This window comes from Mirounga angustirostris, unplaced genomic scaffold (assembly GCF_029215605.1).
Source record: "Mirounga angustirostris isolate CCGP_5_RB_7025 unplaced genomic scaffold, mMirAng1.0.hap1 SCAF_15, whole genome shotgun sequence".
NCBI lineage: Eukaryota > Metazoa > Chordata > Mammalia > Carnivora > Phocidae > Mirounga > Mirounga angustirostris.
Window position 1 is genome coordinate 1056742 of NW_026991723.1, and position 22409 is coordinate 1079150.

Consider the following 22409-nt stretch of genomic DNA (forward strand, 5'->3'; position numbering starts at 1 on the left):
CACCAAGTTTTTAATTTTCACGAAGACCAGTTTATCTGTTTTTTCTTTTGTCGCCAATCTCCTCGGTGTCATAGCCAAGAAATTATTGCCAAATCCAATGTTGTGAAACTTTCCCATTTCTTTCTAAGAGTTTAGTAATTTTAGCTCTTATGTTAGGCCTTTCATCCAGTTTAATTTCTATATATGGTATGAGTTAAGGGTTCAAGTATCATGCTTTTGCATGTGGATAACCAGTTTTCCCAGCACCATTTGTTGAAAAGGCTCTCCTTTCCCCCACCAAATGGACCTTGTACTCTTGTTGAATATGAGTTGACTGTATTTGCAAAGGTTTATTTCTTGGCACTCTGTTCTGTTTCACTGGTATATATGTCTCTCCTTTTTCTAGTATCACATCGTTTTGATTTCTGTAGCTTTGTAGTAAGTTTTGAAATCAAGAAGTGTGAGTCTTCCAACTGTAATTTTTCAAGATTGTTTTGGTTATTTGGGGTCCCTTCAGAATCCATATGAATTTCGGGATGGGTTTTTCTATTTCTTGAAAAAATGCCATTGGGAATTTAACAGTGATTGCAATGAATCTGGAGATCACTTTAGGTAGTACTGGCAGTAACAGTGGAAGTCTTCCAATCCATGACCACGGGGTGTCTTTCTATTTATTTATGTCTTAATTTCCTTTGGCAGTTGTGTGGCTCTCAGTGTGTAAGTCTTTCAACTCCTTAAAGTTACTCCTAAATATTTTATGATTTTTCTGCTGTTGTAAAAGTAACTGCTTTAATTTCCTTTCAGATTGTTCATTGTTAGTGTATAGCAATGCAACTGATTTTGTAACCTGCAGCTTTGCTGAATTCATGAATTAGCTCTGTGTGTGTGTGTCTGTGTGTGCACGTGTGTGCGTGCATTCTTTAGGGTTATCTACATGTAAGATTTTGTCATCTCTGACAGGGATCATTTTACTTCTTCCTTTCCAATTTGGATGCCTTTTTTTTCTTGCCTAATTTCTGCGGCTAGAACTTCTAATATTATATTGAATAGAAGTGGCAAAAATGGGTGTGCTTTTCTTGTTCTTTCTTGAAGGAAAAACTTACAGACTTTCACCGTTGAGTATATGTTAGCTATGGGTTTTCATATATGGTCTTTATCATGTTGAGGGAGTTCTGTTCTGTTTGTAGTTTGTTGCGTGCTTTTATTATGAAAGAGAGCTGGATATTGTCAAATACTTTTTCTGCATTAAATGAGATGATTATAGGTTTCTTTATTCTTCATCTTGGTAATGGTGTATTACATTGATTGATTTTCATGTTAAACCACCCTTGCATTAATTCCTGGGATAAATCCTACCTGGTCATGGTGTATATGCTCCTGTTTTGCTACTGAATTCAGCGTGCTAATATTGTATTGAGGATTTTTGCATAAATATTTATTGGGGTATCAGTCTGTAATTTTCTTGTGATGTCTTTATCTGGCCGTGGTAGTAGGTTAACGCTGGCCACATAGAATGAGTTAGGAATTATTCCTATGTCTTCAACTCTTGGAAGAGTTTGAGAAAGAATGGTGTTAATTCTTTAAAAGTCTGGTTTCTCGTTGTTGAGAGGTTTTTGATTACTAATTTAATCTCACTACATGTTTTAAGTCTGATTTTCTATTCTTGAGTCGGCTCTGGTAGTTTGTGTGTTTCTGGACATTTTTCTATTTCATGTAAATCATCCAGTTTCATTGCTAAAACTTTGTCAGTTTGCTGATCTATTCAAAGAACTGACTTGTGGTTTCATTTGTAATTCATTTGCTTTATTTTTTCATTATGACTTCCTATTTTCTACTTTGTTTATTATGTAAAGTTAGATTATTGATTTAAGATCTTGTTCAATGTAGGCGTTTACAACTCTAAGTTTGCTTCTAAGAAGTTCTTTTGCTTTACCTCATAAATGTTTATATGTATTGTGTTTTCCTTTTCATTTGTCTAAAGTTATTTTTTTTATTATGTTATGTTAATCACCATACATCATTAGTTTTTGATGTAGTGTTCCATGATTCATTGTTTGCATATAACACCCAGTGCTCCAATTCAGTACATGCCCTCTTTAATACCCATCACCAGGCCAACCCATCCCTCCACCACCCTCCCGTCTAGAACCCTCAGTTTGTTTCTCAGAGTCCATAGTCTCTCATGGTTCGTCTCCCCCTCCAATTTCCCCCCCTCTGATTTCCCCCCTTTCATTTTTCCCTTCCTGCTATCTTCTTTTTTTTTTTTTTTTTTTTTACATATAATGTATTACTTGTTTCAGAGGTACAGGACTGTGATTCAACAGTCTTGCACACTTCACAGCGCTCACCATAGCACATACCCTCCCCAATGTCTATCACCCAGCCACCCCATCCCGCCCACCCCACCCCCCACTCCAGCAACCCTCATTTTGTTTCCTGAGATTAAGAATTCCTCATATCAGTGAGGTCATATGATACATATCTTTCTCTGATTGACTTATTTCGCTCAGCATAATACCCTTCAGTTCCATCCACGTTGTTGCAAATGGCAAGAGTTCATTCCTTTTGATGGCTGCATAATATTCCATTGTATATATATACCACATCTTCTTTATCCATTCATCTATCGATGGACATCTTGGCTCTTTCCACAGTTTGGCTATTGTGGACATTGCTGCTATAAACATTGGGGTGCACATACCCCTTTGGATCCCTACATTTGTATCTTTGGGGTAAATACCCAGTAGTGCAATTGCTGGGTCGTACGGTAGCTCTATTTTCAACTTTTTGAGGAACCTCCATACTGTTTTCCAGAGTGGCTGCACCAGCTTGCATTCCCACCAACAGTGTAGGAGGGTTCCCCTTTCTCCACATCCCCGCCAACATCTGTCGTTTCCTGACTTGTTATTTTTAGCCATTCTGACTGGTGTGAGGTGGTATCTCATTGAGGTTTTGATTTGGATTTCCCTGATGCCGAGCAATGTTGAGCACTTTTTCATGTGTCTGTTGGCCATTTGGATGTCTTCTTTGGAGAAATGTCTGTTCATGTCTTCCACCCATTTCTTGATTGGATCATTTGTTCTTTGGGTGTTGAGTTTAAGAAGTTCTTTATAGATTTTGGATACTAGCCCTTTATCTGATATGTCATTTGCAAATATCTTCTCCCATTCTGTCGGTTGTCTTTTAGTTTTGTTGACTGTTTCTTTTGCTGTGCAAAACCTTCTTATCATGATGAAGTCCCAATAGTTCATTTTTGCCATTGTTTCCCTTGCCTTTGGCAATGTTTCTAGGAAGAAGTTGCTGTGGCTGAGGTTGAGGAGGTTGCTGCCTGTGTTCTCCTTTAGGATTTTGATGGACTCCTGTCTCACATTGAGGTCTTTCAACCATTTGGAGTCTATTTTTGTGTGTGGTGTAAGGAAATGGTCCAGTTTCATTCTTCTGCATGTGGCTGTCCAATTTTCCCAACACCATTTGTTGAAGAGACTGTCTTTTTTCCATTGGACATTCTTTCCTGCTTTGTCGAAGATTAGTTGGCCATAGAGTTGGGGGTCCATTTCTGGGTTCTCTATTCTGTTCCATTGATCTATGTGTCTGTTTTTGTGCCAGTACCACACTGTCTTGATTACAACTTTGTAACAGAGCTTGAAGTCCGGAATGGTGATGCCATCAGCTTTGCTTTTCTTTTTCAACATTCCTCTGGCTATGTGGGGTCTTTTCTGGTTCCATACAAATTTTAGGATTATTTGTTCCATTTCTTTGAAAAAAGTTGATGGTATTTTGATAGGGAGTGCATTGACTGTGTAGATTGCTCTGGGTAGCATTGACATCCTCACAATATTTGTTCTTCCAGTCCGTGAGCATGGAACGTTTTTCCATTTCTTTGTGTCTCCCTCAATTTCTTTCATGGGTATTTTATAGTTTTCTGAGTACAGATTCTTTGCCTCTTTGGTTAGATTTATTCCAAGGTATCTTAAGGTTTTGGGTGCAATTGTGAATGGGATCGACTCCTTAATTTCTCTTTCTTCTGTCTTGTTGTTGGTGTATAGGAATGCCACTGATTTCTGTGCATTGATTTTATATCCTGCCACTTTACTGAATTTCTGTATGAGTTCTAGCAGTTTTGGGGTGGAGTCTTTTGGGTTTTCCACATAAAGTATCATATCATCTGCAAAGAGTGAGAGTTTGACTTCTTCTTTGCCGATTTGGATGCCTTTTATTTCTTTTTGTTGTCTGATTGCTGTGGCTAGGACTTCTAATACTATGTTGAATAGCAGTGGTGATAGTGGACATCTCTGCTGTGTTCCTGACCTTAGGGGGAAAGCTCTCAGTTTCTCCCCATTGAGAATGATATTTGCTGTGGGTTTTTCATAGATGGCTTTTATGATATTGAGGTATGTACCCTCTATGCCTATACTCTGAAGAGTTTTGATCAGGAAAGGATGCTGTACTTTGTCAAATGCTTTTTCTGCATCTATTGAGAGGATCATTGGTTCTTGTTCTTTTATTAATGTATTGTATCACATTGATTTGCTGATGTTGAACCAACCTTGCAGCCCAGGGATAAATCCCACTTGGTTGTGGTGAATAATCCTTTTAATGTACTGTTGGATCCTATTGGCTAGTATTTTGGTGAGAATTTTTGCATCCGTGTTCATCAGGGATATTGGTCCGTAATTCTCCTTTTTGATGGGGTCTTTGTCTGGTTTTGGGATCAAGATAATGGTGGCCTCATAAAACGAGTTTGGAAGTTTTCCTTCCATTTCTATTTTTTGGAACAGTTTCAGAAGAATAGGTATTAATTCTTGTTTAAATGGTAGAATTCCCCTGGGAAGCCATCTGGCCCTGGGCTTTTGTTGGGAGATTTTTGATTACTGCTTCAGTTTCCTTAGTGGTTATGAGTCTGTTCAGGTTTTCTATTTCTTCCTGGTTCAGTTTTGGTAGTTTATACATCTCTAGGAATGTATCCGTTTCTTCCAGATTATCTAATTTGCTGGCATAGAGTTTCTCATAATATGTTCTTATAATTGTTTGTATTTCTTTGGTGTTGGTTGTGATCTCTCCTCTTTCATTCATGATTTTATTTGGGTCATTTCTCTTTTCTTTTTGATAAGTCTGGCCAGGGGTTTATCAATCTTGTTAATTCTTTCAAAGAACCAGCTCCTAGTCTCGATCTGTTCTACTGTTCTTTTGGTTTCTATTTCATTGATTTCTGCTCTGATCTTTATTATTTTTCTCCTGCTGGGTTTAGGCTTTATTTGCTGTTCTTTTTCCAGCTCCTTTAGGTGTAGGGTTAGGTTATGTATTTGAGCCCTTTCTTGTTTCTTGAGAAAGGCTTGTATTGCTATATACTTTCCTCTTAGGACTGCTTTTGCTGCATCCCAAAGATTTTGAACAGTTGTATTTTCATTTTCATTGGTTTCCATGAATTTTTTAAATTCTTTAATTTCCTGGTTGACCCATTCCTTCTTTAGTAGGATGCTCTTTAGCCTCCATGTATTTGAGTTCTTTCCAACTTTCCTCTTGTGATTGAATTCTAGTTTCAAAGCATTGTAGTCTGAAAATACACAGGAATGATCCCAGTCTTTTGGTACTGGTTGAGACCTGATTTGTGACCTGGGATGTGATCTATTCTGGAGAATGTTCCATGGGCACTAGAGAAGAATGTGTATTCTGTTGCTTTGGGATGGAATGTTCTGAATATATCTGTGAAGTTCATTTGGTCCAGTGTGTCATTTAAAGTCTCTATTTCCTTGTTGATCTTTTGCTTAGATGATCTGTCCATTTCAGTGAGGGGGGTGTTAAAGTCCCCCACTATTATTGTATTGTTGTTGATGTGTTTCTTTGCTTTTGTTATTAATTGGCTTATGTAATTGGCTGCTCCCATGTTAGGGGCATAGATATTTACAATTGTTCGATCTTCTTGTTGGATAGACCCTTTAAGTATGATATAGTGTTCTTCCTCATCTCTTATTATAGTCTTTGGTTTAAAATCTAATTTGTCTGATATAAGGATTGCCAAATTGTCATTGCCAATTGTTATGCGTTACATTCAGGATAACTATTGAAAGATATGAATTTAGTGCCATTGTATTGCCTGTAAGGTGACTGTTACTGTATATTGTCTGTGTTCCTTTCTGGTCTGTGTTACTTTTAGGCTCTCTCTTTGCTTAGAGGACCCCTTTCAATATTTCTTGTAGGGCTGGTTTCGTGTTTGCAAATTCGTTTAGTTTTTGTTTGTCCTGGAAGCTTTTTATCTCTCCTTCTATTTTCAGTAGCAGCCTAGCTGGATATAGTATTCCTGGCTGCATATTTTTCTTATTTAGTGCTCTGAATATATCATGCCAGTCCTTTCTGGCCTGCCAGGTCTCTGTGGATAGGTCTGTTGCCAATCTAATGTTTCTTCCATTGTAGGTTACAGATCTATTCTCCCAAGCTGCTTTCAGGATTTTCTCTTTGTCTCTGAGACTCATAAGTTTTACTATTAGATGTTGGGGTGTTGACCTATTTTTATTGATTTTGAGGCGGGTTCTCTGTGCCTCCTGGATTTTGATGCCTGTTTCCTTCCCCCAGATTAGGGAAGTTCTCTGCTATAATTTGCTCCAGTATACCTTCTGCCCTTCTCTCTTTCTTCTTCTTTTTTTTTTTTTTTTAAGATTTTATTTATTCATTTGAGACACAGAGACACAGTGAGAGAGAGAGAGAGAGAGACCATGAGCAGGGAGGGAGGGAGAGGGAGAAGCAGGCTCCCTGCTGAGCCAGGAGCCTGATGTGGGCTCAATCCCAGGACCCTGGGATCATGACCTGAGCCGAAGGCAGATGCTCAACCATCTGAGCCACCCAGGCGTCCTTCTTTCTTCTTCTTCGGGGATCTCAATTATTCTAATACTGTTTTGTCTTATGGTATCACTTCTCTCTTGAATTCTGCCCTCATGATCCAGTAGTTTTTTATCTCTCTTTTTCTCAGCTTCTTTATTTTCCATCATTTGGTCTTCTATATCACTAATTCTCTCTTCTGCCTCATTTATCCTAGCAGTTAGAGCCTCCATTTTTTATCGTACCTCATTAATAGCCGTTTTGATTTCAACTTGGTTAGATTTTAGTTCTTTTATTTCTCCAGAAAGGGTTTCCTCTAATATCGTCCATGCTTTTTTCAAGCCTAGCTAGTATCTTTAAAATCATCACTCTGAACTCTAGTTCCGACATCTTACTAATGTCCTTATTGATTAGGTCCCTGGAAAATTAGGTCCCTTTTGTACTTTTTGAGGTGATTTTTTTTCCATGTTGTCATTTTGTCCAGAGGAGAATAGATGAATGAGAGAACAAAATGCTAATAGGGTAACAACGACCCCAGAAAAATATACACTAAACAAATCAGAAGAGACCTGAAACCAGGGGAAAAGGGAAATAAAGAAAAAAGAAAAAGAAAAAAAGAGAATATGATCGAATATGATCAGGCGGGTGCATAGATCAGTACCACACACTAGATTTTGGGAGTATTTTGGTCTATTAGAAGAAAGTGCCTCCCAAAATTTTAAAGAAAAACTTACATATGTACAAAAATAAGGGTAAATATGAAGGGATGGACTATGACTGTAAAGATGAAAATTATAAAAGATTTTATAAAAGGAATTGGTAATATAAGAAGTTGGTTGAAAAAAGAAGAGGATTTAAAAAAAAAAGGGAGAGAATGTGATCAGGCAGGAGACTAGAACAAAGCCATACACTAGAGATTTAGGATATATTTTGGTCTGTTAGAAGAAACTGTATCCCAAAATTTTAAAGAGAGAACAACTTATATATGTATACCAAAAATAACTACTATGAAGGAATAGAATATGACTCTTAAAATGAAAAATAAAAAAGATTTTTTAAAAAGGGATTGATAAGATGTTGGTTGAAAAGGCGAAAAAGAAAGATTAAAAAAAAAAAGTTAACTTTGAAAGACTAAAGAATCATGGAGAAAAAGCCAGGAATTCTATGTGCTGTATTCCCCTAGCGCTGGAGTTCTGCCGTTCTCATTGATCAGTAAACTTGGTCTTGGCTGGCTGTTCTTGCTGATCTTCTGGGGGCAGGGCCTGTTGCCATGGTTCCCAAATGTCTTTGCTGGAGGCGGAATTGCCCCGCCCTTTCCAGGTCTGGGCTAAGTAACCTGCTCGGGTTTGCTCTCGGGAGCTTTTGTTCCCCGCAAGCTTTCCGTATAGCTTTGGAGGATGAGAGTGAAAATGGCGGCCTCCCAACCTCCGCCCCAGGAGCTGAGAACTCGGGGCCCCACTCCTCAGTGAGCCCCAAGAGAAAAGCAGTCAGTCACTCCCGTCTCCCCAGTCTCCGGCTGACTCTGCGCTCACCTGGCCTGTCACCGAGCGTTTCTATCTCTGGCACCTGACCCCGTACGGAGTCTCCAAACCCAGCAGATCCCGCGGTGCACTCCCACACCTTTCCCCCCCCCGGGGGAGGAAGGTGAGTCTCCCTGGATCTGCCGCTTGTCGGGTCCCTGCTGGAGGAGCAGTGGCCCGACTGTGCCGCGGATCATGGTTTATGGCAACCCCGAGCTGAGAGCCCGCTCCTCGGCTCCATCTCTGCAGCTGGCTTCTGCGCTCCAATACCTGGGAGCCCTGCCGCACTCAGGCACCCCCAGTCTTTCTGTGACCTGGAGGATCCTGAGACCACACTGTCCCACGAGGGTTCCACCCCCCGCTTAGCCACTGAAGCGACGTCCCTCAGCGGAGCCGACTTCTAAAAGTTCCGATTTTGTGCTCCACAGCTCTGTTACTTGCCAGGCCCCCTCCCCCGCCATCTATCCTCCCAAATATCACCTCGGATTCACTTCTCCGTACGTCCTACCTTCCAGAAAGTGGTCACTTTTCTGTTCAGAGAGTTGCTGCTCTTCTTTTCTTCGATCTCCTGTTGAGTTCGTAGGTGTTCAGAATGCTTTGATCCCTACCTAGCTGAATTCCTGGGACCAGACGAAATTTAGGTCTCCTACTCCTCCGCCATCTTGCTCTCAAGTTATTTTCTAATTTCCCTTGTGATTATTTCCTTGACCCTTCGGTTGTTTGAGTACATGTTTAGTGTCTGTATATATAACAGTTTTCTAGCACTTTTGTTGTTACTGATTTCTAATTTCATTTGTTAGAAAAGATACTTTTAGTATTTCAGTCTTTTTAGATTTGTATTATATTTATATTATTTGTTTTATTTATTGAGACTTGTTTTGTTGCTGAATATATGGCCTATTCTGGGGAGGTTCCATATGCACTTGAAAAGAAAGTGCATTCTGTTCTTGTTGAGTAGAATTTTATTAGGGCTAATTGGCTTATGGTACTTTTCAGGTTCTCTCTTATTGATCAGTCTCATTGTTCTAACCTTTACTGAAATTAAAGTCTACAATGGTTAGTGTAGAACTGTTTGTTTCTCCTTTCAAGGTTCTATATTTGCATCATATAATTTGGGGCTTTATTTTTAGGTGTATATATAATTGTTATACCTTGATGTATCAATTTTTATCAATATATGGTATTCTTTGTCTCTTATAACCTTTTTTTACTTAAAATCAGTTTTGTCTGGTAATAAAATAGCCACCCCAGCTCTCTTTTTCCATCTTTTTACTTGCAACTTCTTTGTGCCTTTGTGTATCTAAAGTAAGTCTCTGGTAGCAGCATATAGATTGACCATTCTTCTTTAACCATTCTGCTAATCTCTGCTTATTAATTGGAAGTTTAATACATTTACATTTAAAGTAGGGATAAAGAAGGAATTCTGACTTTTAACTATTTGTTTTCAGTCTTACAGGTTTTCATTTCTCAATTCCTCCAGTTATTGCCTTTAAAAAAATTAGTTGTTCTTTTGTATTGTATAATTTGTGTTCCCTTCTTTACTTGGTTATTTTTTTAGTTATTTTCTAATTGATTCCCTTAGGGATTACAGTTAACATCTTAAACTTAAAATGACCTAGTTTGAATACCAACTTTGTTTCAATAGTATATAAACACTTTGATCTTATACATCTCCATCTCTCTCCCCCTTGGTATTTTTCCCCACTATTTATACACTGTGTGCTTGGGGAAGGGGACTGGGAGTTAGTGTTTAGTGGGGACAGAGTTTCAGCTTTATAAGATGAAGAGTTCTGAAGATAGATGACACAATACCGTGAATGTACTTAACACTACCACACTGTGCTCTTAAAAATGGTTGAGAAAGGGGCGCCTGGGTGGCTCAGTCGTTAGGCGTCTGCCTTCAGCTCAGGTCATGATCCCGGGGTCCTGGGATGGAGTCCCGCATCGGGCTCCCTGCTCAGCGGGAAGCCTGCTTCTCCCTCTCCCTTTGCCTCTCCTCTGCTCATGCTCTCTCTCTCGCTCAAATAATAATAATAATAATAATAAAAAACTTTAATAAAAAACTTGCCTTTTTCTTATAAACCTTTAACTGCTTTCTAGAGTTCTGAAAAAGTTAGTTTTGATAGTTTCTGGTTCTTTTCAATGCTTCTGTGGAAGTTTGGAAGTTTAAAGCTGCCTACTCCATTTTGCTTATCTCGTTTGTACTGAGATATTGTGTTTGTGAATATTGCATCTGTTGCTGAAAGAGGAATTTTTATAATTCCCCACTATGGTTGTGGGCTTGTGTATTTCCTTACTGTAGTTCAGATTTTTCCTTTTTATATTTTGAGGCCATGTTATCAGTTATATTCAAATTCAGATATAGATCTTCCTTGTGAGTTGAACTTTAAGTATCTCTTAAGATTTTTGCCTTTAAATCTAGTTTGTCTGAAATTGCTGTAGCTACACTAGCTTCTGTTGGGTTATTATTTACATGGGATGGTTTCCTATCCTTTACTTTCAATATTTCTACATCTTTGTTTTAGATGTATCTCTTGTAAACAGCATATAATTTGGGTTGTTTTATTTGATTCTGTTTTTAAATTTTTCCATTCACATTTAATGTAATTGCATATACAGACCCTTGATCAGTATAGGACTTAGGGATGATGACACCCTGCCCAGTCAAAAATCCACATAAAACTTTTTTTTAAAAGATTTTATTTATTTATTTGAGAGAGAGAGAATGAGAGAGAGCATATGAGAGTGGGGAGGGTCAGAGGGAGAAGCAGACTCCCTGCCAAGCAGGGAGCCCGATGAGGGACCCGATCCAGGGACTCCAGGATCATGACCTGAGCCGAAGGCAGTCACTTAACCAACTGAGCCACCCAGGCGCCCCACATATAACTTTTGACTCCCCTAAATCTTAGCTACTGATAGCCTTACCAATAACAGTTGATGAACACATATTTTCTATGTTGTATTATATATTGTACTCTTCCAGTAAACTAAGCTAGAGAAAAGGAAATATTAAAAAAATAAAACACAGTAGTACACTATAAAAAATCCACTTATAAGTAGACCTGCACAGTTCAAACCCATGTTGCTCAGGGCCCAAGTGTATATTTTAGCTTAAATCCATTATCTTACCATATATTTTGTATTTGTCCTATCTGTTCCATGTTCCTTTTTCTCTGCTGTGTTCTTTGAATTTGTTAGATATATTTTCTTATTCTTTTCTTCCTCCCACTATTAGCTTGGAAATTTTACTTTCTCTTACTGTTCATTTAATGATTATTCTAAATACTATAGCATACATCTTTACATTATCACAGTGTAATTTTCTTTTACCAATTTCCCAGGCACTGGAAAGACCATAAAACACTTTCATTGCTTTTACTCCCCTCCTAACATTTATTGTTTTCAATTCTATGTCGACTTTCAGTCTCACAATGTCTTTCTTATACATTTAATATTCATCTGTATCTGCATATTTATTAATTGTGCTTTTTCATTTCTTCTTGCCTCTAATCTTCCCTCTAGGAGCTTTTTTCTTCAGAATGTCCTTCAACATATGTGTACCAGTAACTTATTTCTCAGTTTTTGCCTAAAAAGTGACTTTTAAAAAAGATTAATTTATGTGAGAGAGCAAGCACCCATACACGAGTGGGGGGAGGGGCAGAGGGAGAGGGACAGAATCTCAAGCAGACTCCCTACTGAACACAGAGCCTGACATGAGGCTCAGTCTCACAACCCTGAGATTGTGACCTGAGCCGAAACCAAGAGTTGGACGCTCAACCAACTGTTCACCCAGGCACCCCATAAAAATGTCTTTATTTCATTGTCACTATTTTCTTTTTTTTTTTGGACAGCGAGAGAAGAAACACAAGCAGGGGAAGTGGGAGAGGTAGAAGCAGGCTCCCTGCTGAGCAGGGAGCCCAATGCAGGGCTTGATCCCACGACCCTGGGACCATGACCTGAGCCAAAGACAGACACTTAACGACTGAGCCACCCAGGCACCCCTCATTATCACTCTTGAAGGATACTTTTAATGGATATAGAATTCTAGGTTAGCAACAATTTTCTTTAAGCACTGTGACATTGTCATTCTCTTGTTATTTGGCCCCCCTTGTTTTTCTTTTAAGTGACCTGCCAGTGTGTTATTACTTTGAATTCTTTTTCTTCTGGCTTCTATTAGTTTTGTTTTCAGAAGATGTATTATGAGATGCCTAAAAATATACATTTTTTTCTACTTAGAATTCATAGGGCTGCTTGACTCTACAGTTTCATTTCTTGGTCAAATTTGGATGTTTTTCTGCCATTTCTTCCCATACTGCTAATCTACTCTCCTCCCCCTATTTTCCTCCTGAGACTCCAGTCCATATATAAGGTCTTTTACTCTATCCTTGGTCTCTTACATGTTTTCTCATCTTTTCTCTCTTGATACTTTATTCTGGATTATTTCCTTCAGATCTTTTAGTTCACTAAATTAGTCTGTGTACTGCTATTAACCCTGTCAATTGAGATTTAAATGTCAGTTATTGTTTGTTTGTTTGTTTTTTTAAGATATTTGAGAGAGAGAGGTGGGGAAGGGGCAGGAGAGGGAGAAAGAGAATCTCAAGCAGACTCCCTGCTGAGCATGGAGCCCAACAGGGGGCTTGATCTCACAACCCTGAGATCATGACCTGAGCTGAAATCAAGTCTGCTGCTTAACAAACTGAGCCACCCAGGTGCCCCCAGTTATTGTATTTTTAAGTTGAAAATTTTATATTTGTTTTCCACACCCCATCCACATCTGCTTTCTGTACTTCAAGTATTTCTTTCTTTTTCTTTTTCTTCTCTGACTGCTCTGGCTAGTACTGTGTTGAATAAAAGTGGTGAGAGTGAACATCCTTGTCTTGTTCCTGATCTCAGGGAAGAGCTTTCAGTTTTTCCCCATTGAACATGATGTTTGCTGTGGATTTTTCATATATGGCCTTTATCATCTCCAGGTATGTTAGCTCTAAACCCACTTTGTCAAGAGTTTTTTCATGAATGGGTGTTGAATTTTGTCAAATGCCTTTTCTGTATCTTTTGAGATGATCATATGGTTTTTATGTGTTCTCTTGTTGACGTGATGTATCACATGATTTCCAAATACTGAACCACCCTTGCAACCCCAGGAATAAATCCCATCTGATTGTGGTGAATCCTTTTTTTAATGTATTCTTGGATTTGGTGTGCTGAGGATCTTTGCATCTATGCTAATAAGAGATATTGTCCTGTAGTTCTCTTTCTTTGTGGTGTCGTTACCTGGTTTTGGTATCAGGGTAATGCTGGCTTCATAGAATGACTTTGGAAGTTTCCCTTCGTCTTTTATTATAATAATAATAATAATAATAATAATATTATTATTATTATTATTATTATTATTATTTTGAATAGTTTGAGAAGAATCGGTATTAACTCTTCTTTAAATGTTTGGTAAAATTCACCTGTGAAGCCATCTGGTCCTGAACTTTCGTTTGTTGGGAGTGTTTTGATTATTGATGTGATTTCATTGTTGGTGATCAGTCTGTTCAGATTTCCTATTTTTTCCTGATTCGGTTTTGGGAGATTAACTTACTTTTCCAGGAATTTATCCATCTCTTCTAGGTTGTCCAGTTTGTTGGCATGTAATTTTGCATAATACTCTCTTCTCTGATCCTTTGTATTTCCACGGTGTTGGTTGTTACTGCTCCTCTCTCTCAGTTCTGACTTTGAGTCCTCCTCCTCTCTGTCTCTCGATGAGTCCAGTGAAAGTTTTATCGATTTGTTGATCTTTTCAAGGAACAAGCTCCTGGTTTTAATGATCTGTTCTATTGTTTTTTTAGTTTTTATTTCATTTATTTCTGCTCGAATCTTTATTATTTCCTTCCTTCTGGTGGTTTGGAGTTTTGTTTATTCTTCTTTTTCTAGCTCCTTTAGGTGGAAGGTTAGGTTATTTGAGATTTTTCTTGCTTCCTGCGGTAGGCCTGTAGAGCTCTAAACTTCCCTCTTCCAACAGCTTTTGCTGCATCCCAGTGATCTGGACCGTTGTGTTTTCATTTTCATTGGTCTCCATGTACTTTTTAATTTCCTCTTTGATTTCTTGGTTGACCCATTCAGTCATTGTTTAGTAGCGTGTTATTTAGTCTCTACATATTTGTGTTCTTTCCAGATTTTTTATTTCTGGTTGATTTCCGCTTTCATACTGTTGTAGTCAAAAAAGATTTATGGCATGACTTCAGTCTTCTTTAATTGTTGAGACTTGTCTTGTGGCCTAATATATGGTCTATTCTGGAGGGTGCTCTGCGTGCACTTGAAAAGAATGTGGATGCTGCTGTTTGGGGGTGGATTGTTCTGAATAGATCTGTTGGATCCATCTGGTCCAGTCTGTCATTCAGAGCCACTGATTCCTTGTTGATTTTCTGTGTGGATGATCTTTCCATTGATGTTAGTAGGGTGCTAAAGTCCAGTCAGACCAGATGTCTGCTCCGGGTCCAGGGCTGGGGCCGTAGCTGGACTGCTGTGTGTGGTTATTGTCCCCTCTCCCTGGGCAGGAGTCACTCTGGAGTGATGTCGGCCCCTGTCAGCGCTGCTTGCACACTGCCAGGCTTGTGGTGCTGCTTTGGATGGGTTCTGGCCAGGTGTGTACTGGAGGGGCAGGTCTGCAGGAGAACTCAGGGGCGGGGCGTGCAGTGTTAGCAAGTTTTGTGCAGGTCAGCTACAGGAGGGGATCAGAGGTGCTCAAAACTCATGCAGAAGCTGGCCAGGTTGGAGGTGGGCATCTGCAGCAGAGTGCAGGCTGGGGCATGCTGTTGGCAGGATAGGGGGAGAGTGTTCCTGCTGCCCTGGTTCCCAGAGGTGTCCATGTATCTAGGGAGGGAAATAGCACCCACGAGGTCTTTTGTTCTTGGAAAAGTCTTCCAAACGTCCCTGCTCCTCCAGCACTTGCTCTGAGATTAGTAAGTCAGTGTTCTTGTAGAACCCAGCATTTTTCAGACCATTGCTTCTATGCTATCTCAGCCTGGCCATTTGTTGTGCTGCCTCGTTAAGGCCAAGAATCCATTTCCTCTCACCTCCAGGCTCTCCCAGAACTGGGATGGCTGATTTTTGAAGTTTCAGGTGTTATGCCCTCTGGTTGTACTGGGTGTAATTCTGCCCCCCTCATTTTCACGCCAGTTCTCTGTTCCTGAGGCGTCCCTCCCTCCTGCAGACAGACCTGAGTCTGTTTGGATCCCAACTGCATCTCCACCCTTCCTGCTTTGATGTGCTCTCTTCTCTGCATTTTGCTGTGGAGAGTCTGCTCGGCCAGTCTTCAGGTCACTTCCTGGGTTATTTACACTGAGGTGGGTGTTATCTAGGTGGATCCTGGGATGAGGGGAGCTTTGGATCCTCCTACTCCACCATCTTCCCCAGAAGTCTGCTGTATCCTTTTTTATAAGTTCCCAGCTTTCTGCCAAAATTCTCAATCTTGTGGGGGTTTTTTTTTGTTTTTTTTAAAGATTTTATTTGTTTATTTGATGGAGAGAGACACAGTGACAGAGGGAACACAAGCAGGGGGAGTGGGAGAGGGAGAAGCAGGCTTCCTGCAGAGCAGGGAGCCTGATGTGGGGCTCGATCCCAGGACCCTGGGATCATGACCCGAGCCAAAGGCAGACGCTCAGCGACTGAGCCACCCAGGCGCCCCTTGTCTTTCCTTCATATAGTATTTTACAGTTTGTTTCACCTAGTGTTCCTTTATATTGCCTTGTCTTTTACCTTTTTAAGTTGTATGGGATGTTTCACTTGAAAATTTACCTGTAAAACGGAGGCCTAGAAATTGGTCTTATATCGTTTTCATTTGTCTTTGAGCACCTTTTCACATTCTTACTGGCCAGCTTTTATAAAGAGACTGGTCAGGGTCCTTTACCTTTTAAAAGTTGAATTATCTCTTGATTATTGATTTGTGGGAATTCATTATGTATTCTTTCACATATTTACACATCATGGATACATTCTATCGGTCTGTGGCTTGTCTTTCATTTTTTTAATGGTGAATGTGAAATGGCAGATGTTTTAATATTGTTGAGGTCCAGTTTATCCTATCTTTTAATTTTTTTGTTCTATATTAGGGATCTTTGCCTCTTTCAAATCCAGATATTCTATTACGTTCCTGTGGGTTTTTTTTTCTAGAAGTTTCATTGTTTTAACTGCTGTGAGGCCTGCAAGCCACTTCAGATTACCTGTATGGTTTGATGTAGGGGTCAACTTTTTTCCCCCCTGTATGCAGATCTGGTTGTTACAGCACCTTCCTTTCCACACTGAATCGCGCAGACATTGGTCAAGTCCACTTCTGAACTCACGTTTTTGTCACACTGAGCAATTTTTCATCCTTAGGACAGTACTACACACCCTTGAGTACTGCAGCTTTATAGTATATGTAGTGTCTAGGAGTGCACAACCTCCAACATCAATCTTCACGAATTTGATTTTTCAAGGCACCTGGGTGGATCAGTCAGTTAAGCGTCTGCCTTCGGCTCAGGTCATGATTCCGGGGTCCTGGGATCGAGTCCCACATCGGGCTCCCTGCTCAGCGGGGAGCCTGCTTCTCCCTCTGCCTCTGTGGCTCCCCATGCTTGTGCTCGCTCTCGTGCTGTCAAATAAATAAAATCTTTAAAAAATTTGATCCTTAGTATTTCCATATACATTTTAGAAGCCTCTTTTTTTAAAAAAAAAATTTTATTTGACAGAGAGAGAGACAGCAAGAGCAGGAACACAAGCAGGGGGAGTGGGAGAGGGAGAAGCAGGCTTCCCACGGAGCAGTGAGCCCGATGTGGGACTCGATCCCAGGACTCTGGGATCACGACCCGAGCCGAAGGCAGACACCCAACTGACCGAGCCACCCAGGCGCCCCTGGAAGCCTCTTTCTACAAAATTTGATTGGGATCGTATTGAGTCTGTTGTTCAACTGCGTGAAATCTGACATATTAGCAATACTAAGTGTTTCTCTGAACATGGCATCTGTTTCATTGTGTCTTTTTAATTTTCTCTCAGCAAACTTTTGTGGGTGTTACACATCTTTTATTAAATGTATCCCTAGGTAAGTGATGTTTTGGAATACGGATGTAAATTGTGTTGTTCTTAAATTTCATTTTCCAGTTGTACATTGCTAGTATATAAACTCTGTATCTTGTATCCTGACATCTTGCTACATTTGCTTGTTCTAGAAATCAGTTTTTATAGTCTTGGGTTTTCTCCAAGCAGTCTTGTCCCCTGCAAATGAGAATGGCTTTTCTTTTTCTTTTCTAGTCTATGGCTCTATTCTTTTTCTTGCCTTGGCTGGGACTTCCCACACAGTGGGGACTAGGAGCAGGGTGAGCTATGGGGGGAAGTGCATTTGGCATTCCATAGCAGCGTAGGTTTGGCTGCAGGTTCCACAGAGGCCCTCACAGATGGAGGAAGCATCCTCCAGCCTTGGCTGCTGTCCTCTCTGTGAAGGAGCATGGAACTTCTCAGCTGCTCTCCCTGCATTGTGGAGAGCATCACACGGGGTTGTTCCTTGCGGTGAAATTGGGGAAAGGGGCAGTGATATCCACGGGGAGCGCGGCCTTGCATTTCTGGGGCTGACTCCATTTGGCTGTGCTCTTTTTACAGTTGCTTTATTAGATCTGCCTGTACTTCAGGCGTTGAAGGCTATTGGTCTGTAATCTCTGTGGCCTCAGTTTTCTGTATCATGGTCATGTTGGTCTCACCAACCATCTCCACTCACTTTCCCATTCTTGTGCTGCTTCTCCCTTTTCGGTGTGGAGAGTGGAGGGCCTGCCCTGCCATGGGCTTCTGGGCTCTGGTCCTTCCATGGAAGCCCTGAGGTGGGGTGTACAGTCCCTCACTGTGCCCACAGGGGTCAGGCCCCACGGGGTCCGCTTTGGCCCACAGACAGCTGGGCCATGGGGTGGCCAGGCTGCGGCTTTGGGGAGACAGGGAGGGCACTGGCTGCTTCTTGGCCCCATGCTGTCACTCTGGTATCAGCCATTAGAAGGCATTCCGTGGCAAGTCCTGAGACTACTCCCTGCTGAGGACAGAGCATCTGTGGGGATCCCTGGGGAGGCCTGCTGTTGGCAGCCACATGTGCCTTCCTCTTCTTGTCTCGTAGATGAACGCCCCTCGAGCAGCAGTGGGGACGCCATGTCTGACCCCAGCGCCCAGCCCTCTAGCCACCGCGGCCATTGCTGGAACCACCCCAGCCCTGCCCATGCCAGGTACTGCCCTTTCCGGCCTACCAGCCCCACCCTGTGCCCGGCCTCTGGGCCAGTACGGAATCCTGTTCCCACCTCCAGGGTCCTGGGGGCCCTGGGCAGCGCAGGTGGGCAGCCAGACCCCCGGCCCCGGGCTGGGCTCGGGTGCAGCAGGAGCGCCTGCACTGCCCGCGCTCTCGCGGCCGCCTGTGGTCAGCGCGCCTGGCCCCAGACTGCGAATCACGTAGCTCTGTCTTACCACTTGGCGGCAGGAACGCGTGGAGCTGACCAGTCGGGAGGAGCCCGGGCGGGCTTGGCCTGAGTCCTGCCCCGCCTGCCCGTGGGTGCCTGGCGAGGGGCCCGGTGTGTGGGCAGCAATGCTTGCTTCCTTTACTGTGCAGACCCTGCTCCCTCTTAGGTTTCCACGGTCTACACATGCCTCCTTTGCACCCTGTACTTGAATCGATGGTTAGAACATTGTAATCACCCTGCAGAAGTCCAGTGCCTTGAATTCCAGCTTTTCTGTTCCCTGATGGAAAGAGATGTTAAAAAAAGAAAAATCACTTGTTGAAAAAACTGTATTTCGTTTTGATAACTGGCTTGTGCATTGATATCTGGCCCATTTTACGTTGCAGAGATACGAATAGTTTATAAATCTGAAGCTAAAGCCTGACTTTAGATTTCTGTTGTACATGAGGTCTCCCTGGGCTTCTCCAGTCCCTGATAGCAGACAGACGGACACCCCCCGCCCCCAGCAGCAGTGCTCTGGGTGCTGCCAGCAAGCCACCCAGGGATGCGTGCTTCCTGGGACAGCGTGTTGCTGGCAGCAGGTCTCTCAGTAAGGAACGTGAGCAGCTGTGTTCGGCTGTGCAGAACCTGCTGGAAAGTGCTAGATGAGCGGACACACCCTCTTGACCCAAAGCTTGTGGGGCACAGGCAGGCCACCCACCCTGCAGAGACCGCATGGCGCCTGCAGCTCTGGGGTTCCGCTGATCCTCCTGCCAGCTATGCTCCCTTTCCCATCATTTCTACGGAGGCCTGTGTGCATGCAGGTTGCCCTGCCTGGGCTGGGAGAACCCCTCTCCTGGAGATTTTGGTGGGACTCCTCCCGGATGGGAGCTGCAGTCCCTGCTCCTCGTGGCCAAGGTGTTTCCCGCGTCCCCTCAGAAGGCAGCTGCCTTTGGCTGCCTAGCTGTGAACTGTATAGTTCTGCTGTTCTGTGGGACCTCACGAGGACTGGCTAAATGATTTTTAGTGTGTCATTCCATCAATTCAGTTAGAATTGAGTTTTCTGGGTGATTAGGCAGTCTTCTGCCAGGGCACGATGATGTAATAAGAGATTTCTGTTCTCTGTAATGTGCCCTTGGTCCCTTGGTGGAGAATTCCACGCACCTGGTTCCTGAGGGTCGTGGGAGCCACCTTCTCCTGCTCTCCCCACCTCCCCGCTGCACCAGAGGTGAGATTTGGGATTCTGGCCTCGTACATGTATGGTCAGTGGCACAGAATCCCCAAGAGATTGTATATATGAAGGAGAAAAATAAACATTTTTGCTTGAAAACAGTGTGGAACAACATCTTTTCCTTACTCTCTGCCCATGTAAAAGCTGAAGCAGCCAGGCTCCCAGGCTGTCCTGAGCTCAGCCTCACACTCAGCTCCTCACCTACTGTGGACACCATGCCCAGGAGGCCGGGGTGGCTGTGAAGAGCCTATGGATTGAATGGTGGGTGCTGTGTCCCCAGCAGGAGCCACAGGTGGATGCTGAGCTGGCTCGGGATGAAAGTGGGGTGTTAGGTGGGACCCCGCATTTTCTGCACATGGTGCTCGCCAGCTGTGGCCTGGGACCTGAGGACCCAGCTCTGCTGCCCCTGGGCCTGTCTGCTCGGCTTCCTGCCACTCTGGACTTGAACTGCATTTAGACATACAGTGGGCTCTACCCCACGGAGGGTGTGACTCTCACGGGCAACTAAAAGGTGCCTCTGACCCCCGTCCACGTTGGCTGACTTGCACAAAGCCAGGCTAGCAGACCTGGGGAGAGGGGAACTCCTTTGTATCTTCTCCTGGATCCGCACTGGGCTTGCAGAGGACATGAAGGTTGGAGCAGGTGCAAGTTTGGGGAGGGCCCTAGCGGCACTTGCTACCTGTCTGCCGCCGACCCACCCTCGATGGTATCGCGCTCAGTGGTCTGTGCTCCTGCCCACACCCTGTACACACTCACGCTGGGGTTGGTGGTGCCTCCCGGCCCAGCCAGCTGAGAGGCCGTCAGGCTTTATGCCCATGCTCTTGGAAGGAGGGGACCCCTTTTCAGAACCAGTGCAGACCTCAGGGCCCCATCTGGTGCCTCATCTAAGCGCTGGCCCTGGGCAGAGCTGAGCCACCTCAGGGCAGCTGCTGCAAACGTGCGGGTGCCGGGGGGCCCTGCCTGGTCCTGGGCAGTGGCCCCGTGCAGAAGCTGGCCCGATGGCAGAGGCTGCCTGGGGTCTGCCTGCACAGTGTGGGGGCCACGCACCACCGGCTCCCCACGAATCGGACTGTGCTGGCAACGCTGTTCCACCTTCCAGGGCCTGTGTGACCGAGCCGGGCCTGTAATGAGCTGTGGCGGTTTTGTTTTCTAGATTCTGAGAGTGAGAAGCCCGACTGAGCCCAGGCAGGCCAGCCCGACCCCGACGCCAGGCCCCGTGTCGTCACACGTGGAGAAGGCGAGTCCACGCCTCGTGTCCAGTTCACGCTGTTTTGTAACCACTTTCTAAGCATTTTTTATTCACAACTGGAAACACAAACGTAATGCAAGAATAAAGAGTATTTTGGGGGAAAAGGGACTTTGGTTTTTCAAGCTCTGTCCTGTCTGGTGGCCTGAGACAGTAGGAAGCGAGTGAGGGGTGCTGGAGCGTGTCCTGGGACCATGCAGCCGACAACGTCTGGGGGCACCCTTGGCCGAGGGTTTCCCGGTGTAGTAGGGAACTTGCGCGATTACGTGGCACTTGACAGTGCACTTGTTAGCCCAGGGTCCTCAGGTTGGGACAGCAGCCGGCACAGGCCGGCCAGGTGATGCTCAGAAGCAGCCAAGGCCGAGGATCGGTTTCAGGCACCCTGCCCATCACACCGGGGCAGCCCTGATCTCTGGTGGCACCAGCCGCGGGGAGGCCAAGCAGCAGCGCCCATCTGCGGTGAGCGCCCTCCACCTGTCCACATTTGGGCCTCGGCGCTCACAGCTCCATTCATTTTGCTGACGTGGGGCTCCCCTGCTGTGTGTCTCTGAAGCTTGACACCCACACTCCGGGCACAGGGCAGCCACCACCGCCTAAGACCTGCGGCTGTGGTGGATGGCAGGGCCGGGCTCCTGGCCCCGGCAGGGCTGTGCCCTCAAGAGAAAGGTGGGAAGCCTGCAAGCAGCCTCGCAGAGACATGCGGTAGAAGAACTGCCGTGTGGCCTGGCCCCGGGGGTGGGGCTCAGCCTGGAGCGCAGCTCAGGGGTCCCGCTCATCAGGAGGAGAAGTTAGAGCTTTGTTGTCATTCATCTTGGATGGCAACTCAGCGCTCCCTTCAGTGGTGAATGGAGGGCAGGGCCAGCAGCACCTGGGGCGTGCCACCGCCAGAGCCCCGGACGCCGCAGAGGACATGCAGTTGTCACAGGTGATCTGCGTTCAACGTGACAAAATGCCAGCCTGAGACGCAACTCCTGTCCAACTAGTTGATAAAAGCAGAGCAGCTCGGGCTTTGCAGGGCACATGCACGTGTGGTCTGGGGACATTCGTGAGGACTGTCCACCCCGACGCTCTCCAGTTCTGCGTGCCACTGCTCACATCGGGCTCACCCTGCCCTAGCGTGTGTCTGGGCCTCAGTCCCTGCTCTGTGATGGACCCGAGCAGGCAAGCGCGCAGCCAGACGGAACAACGTCCTATAT

General features: G+C 43.9%; 1 protein-coding gene across 1 annotated transcript in view; it reads left to right on the forward strand.

The window, feature by feature from the left end:
- WNK2 (WNK lysine deficient protein kinase 2) overlaps positions 1 to 21259 on the forward strand; it is a 128199-nt gene extending 106940 nt beyond the window's left edge. The window contains exons 29-31 of the mRNA XM_064579853.1: positions 18427 to 18532; positions 20112 to 20228; positions 21121 to 21259. Of these exons, the coding sequence (XP_064435923.1) occupies positions 18427 to 18532; positions 20112 to 20209 (204 nt within the window). The 3' untranslated portion in view covers positions 20210 to 20228; positions 21121 to 21259. The remainder of the gene's footprint in view (positions 1 to 18426; positions 18533 to 20111; positions 20229 to 21120) is intronic.
- The last annotated feature ends 1150 nt before the right edge of the window (positions 21260 to 22409 follow it).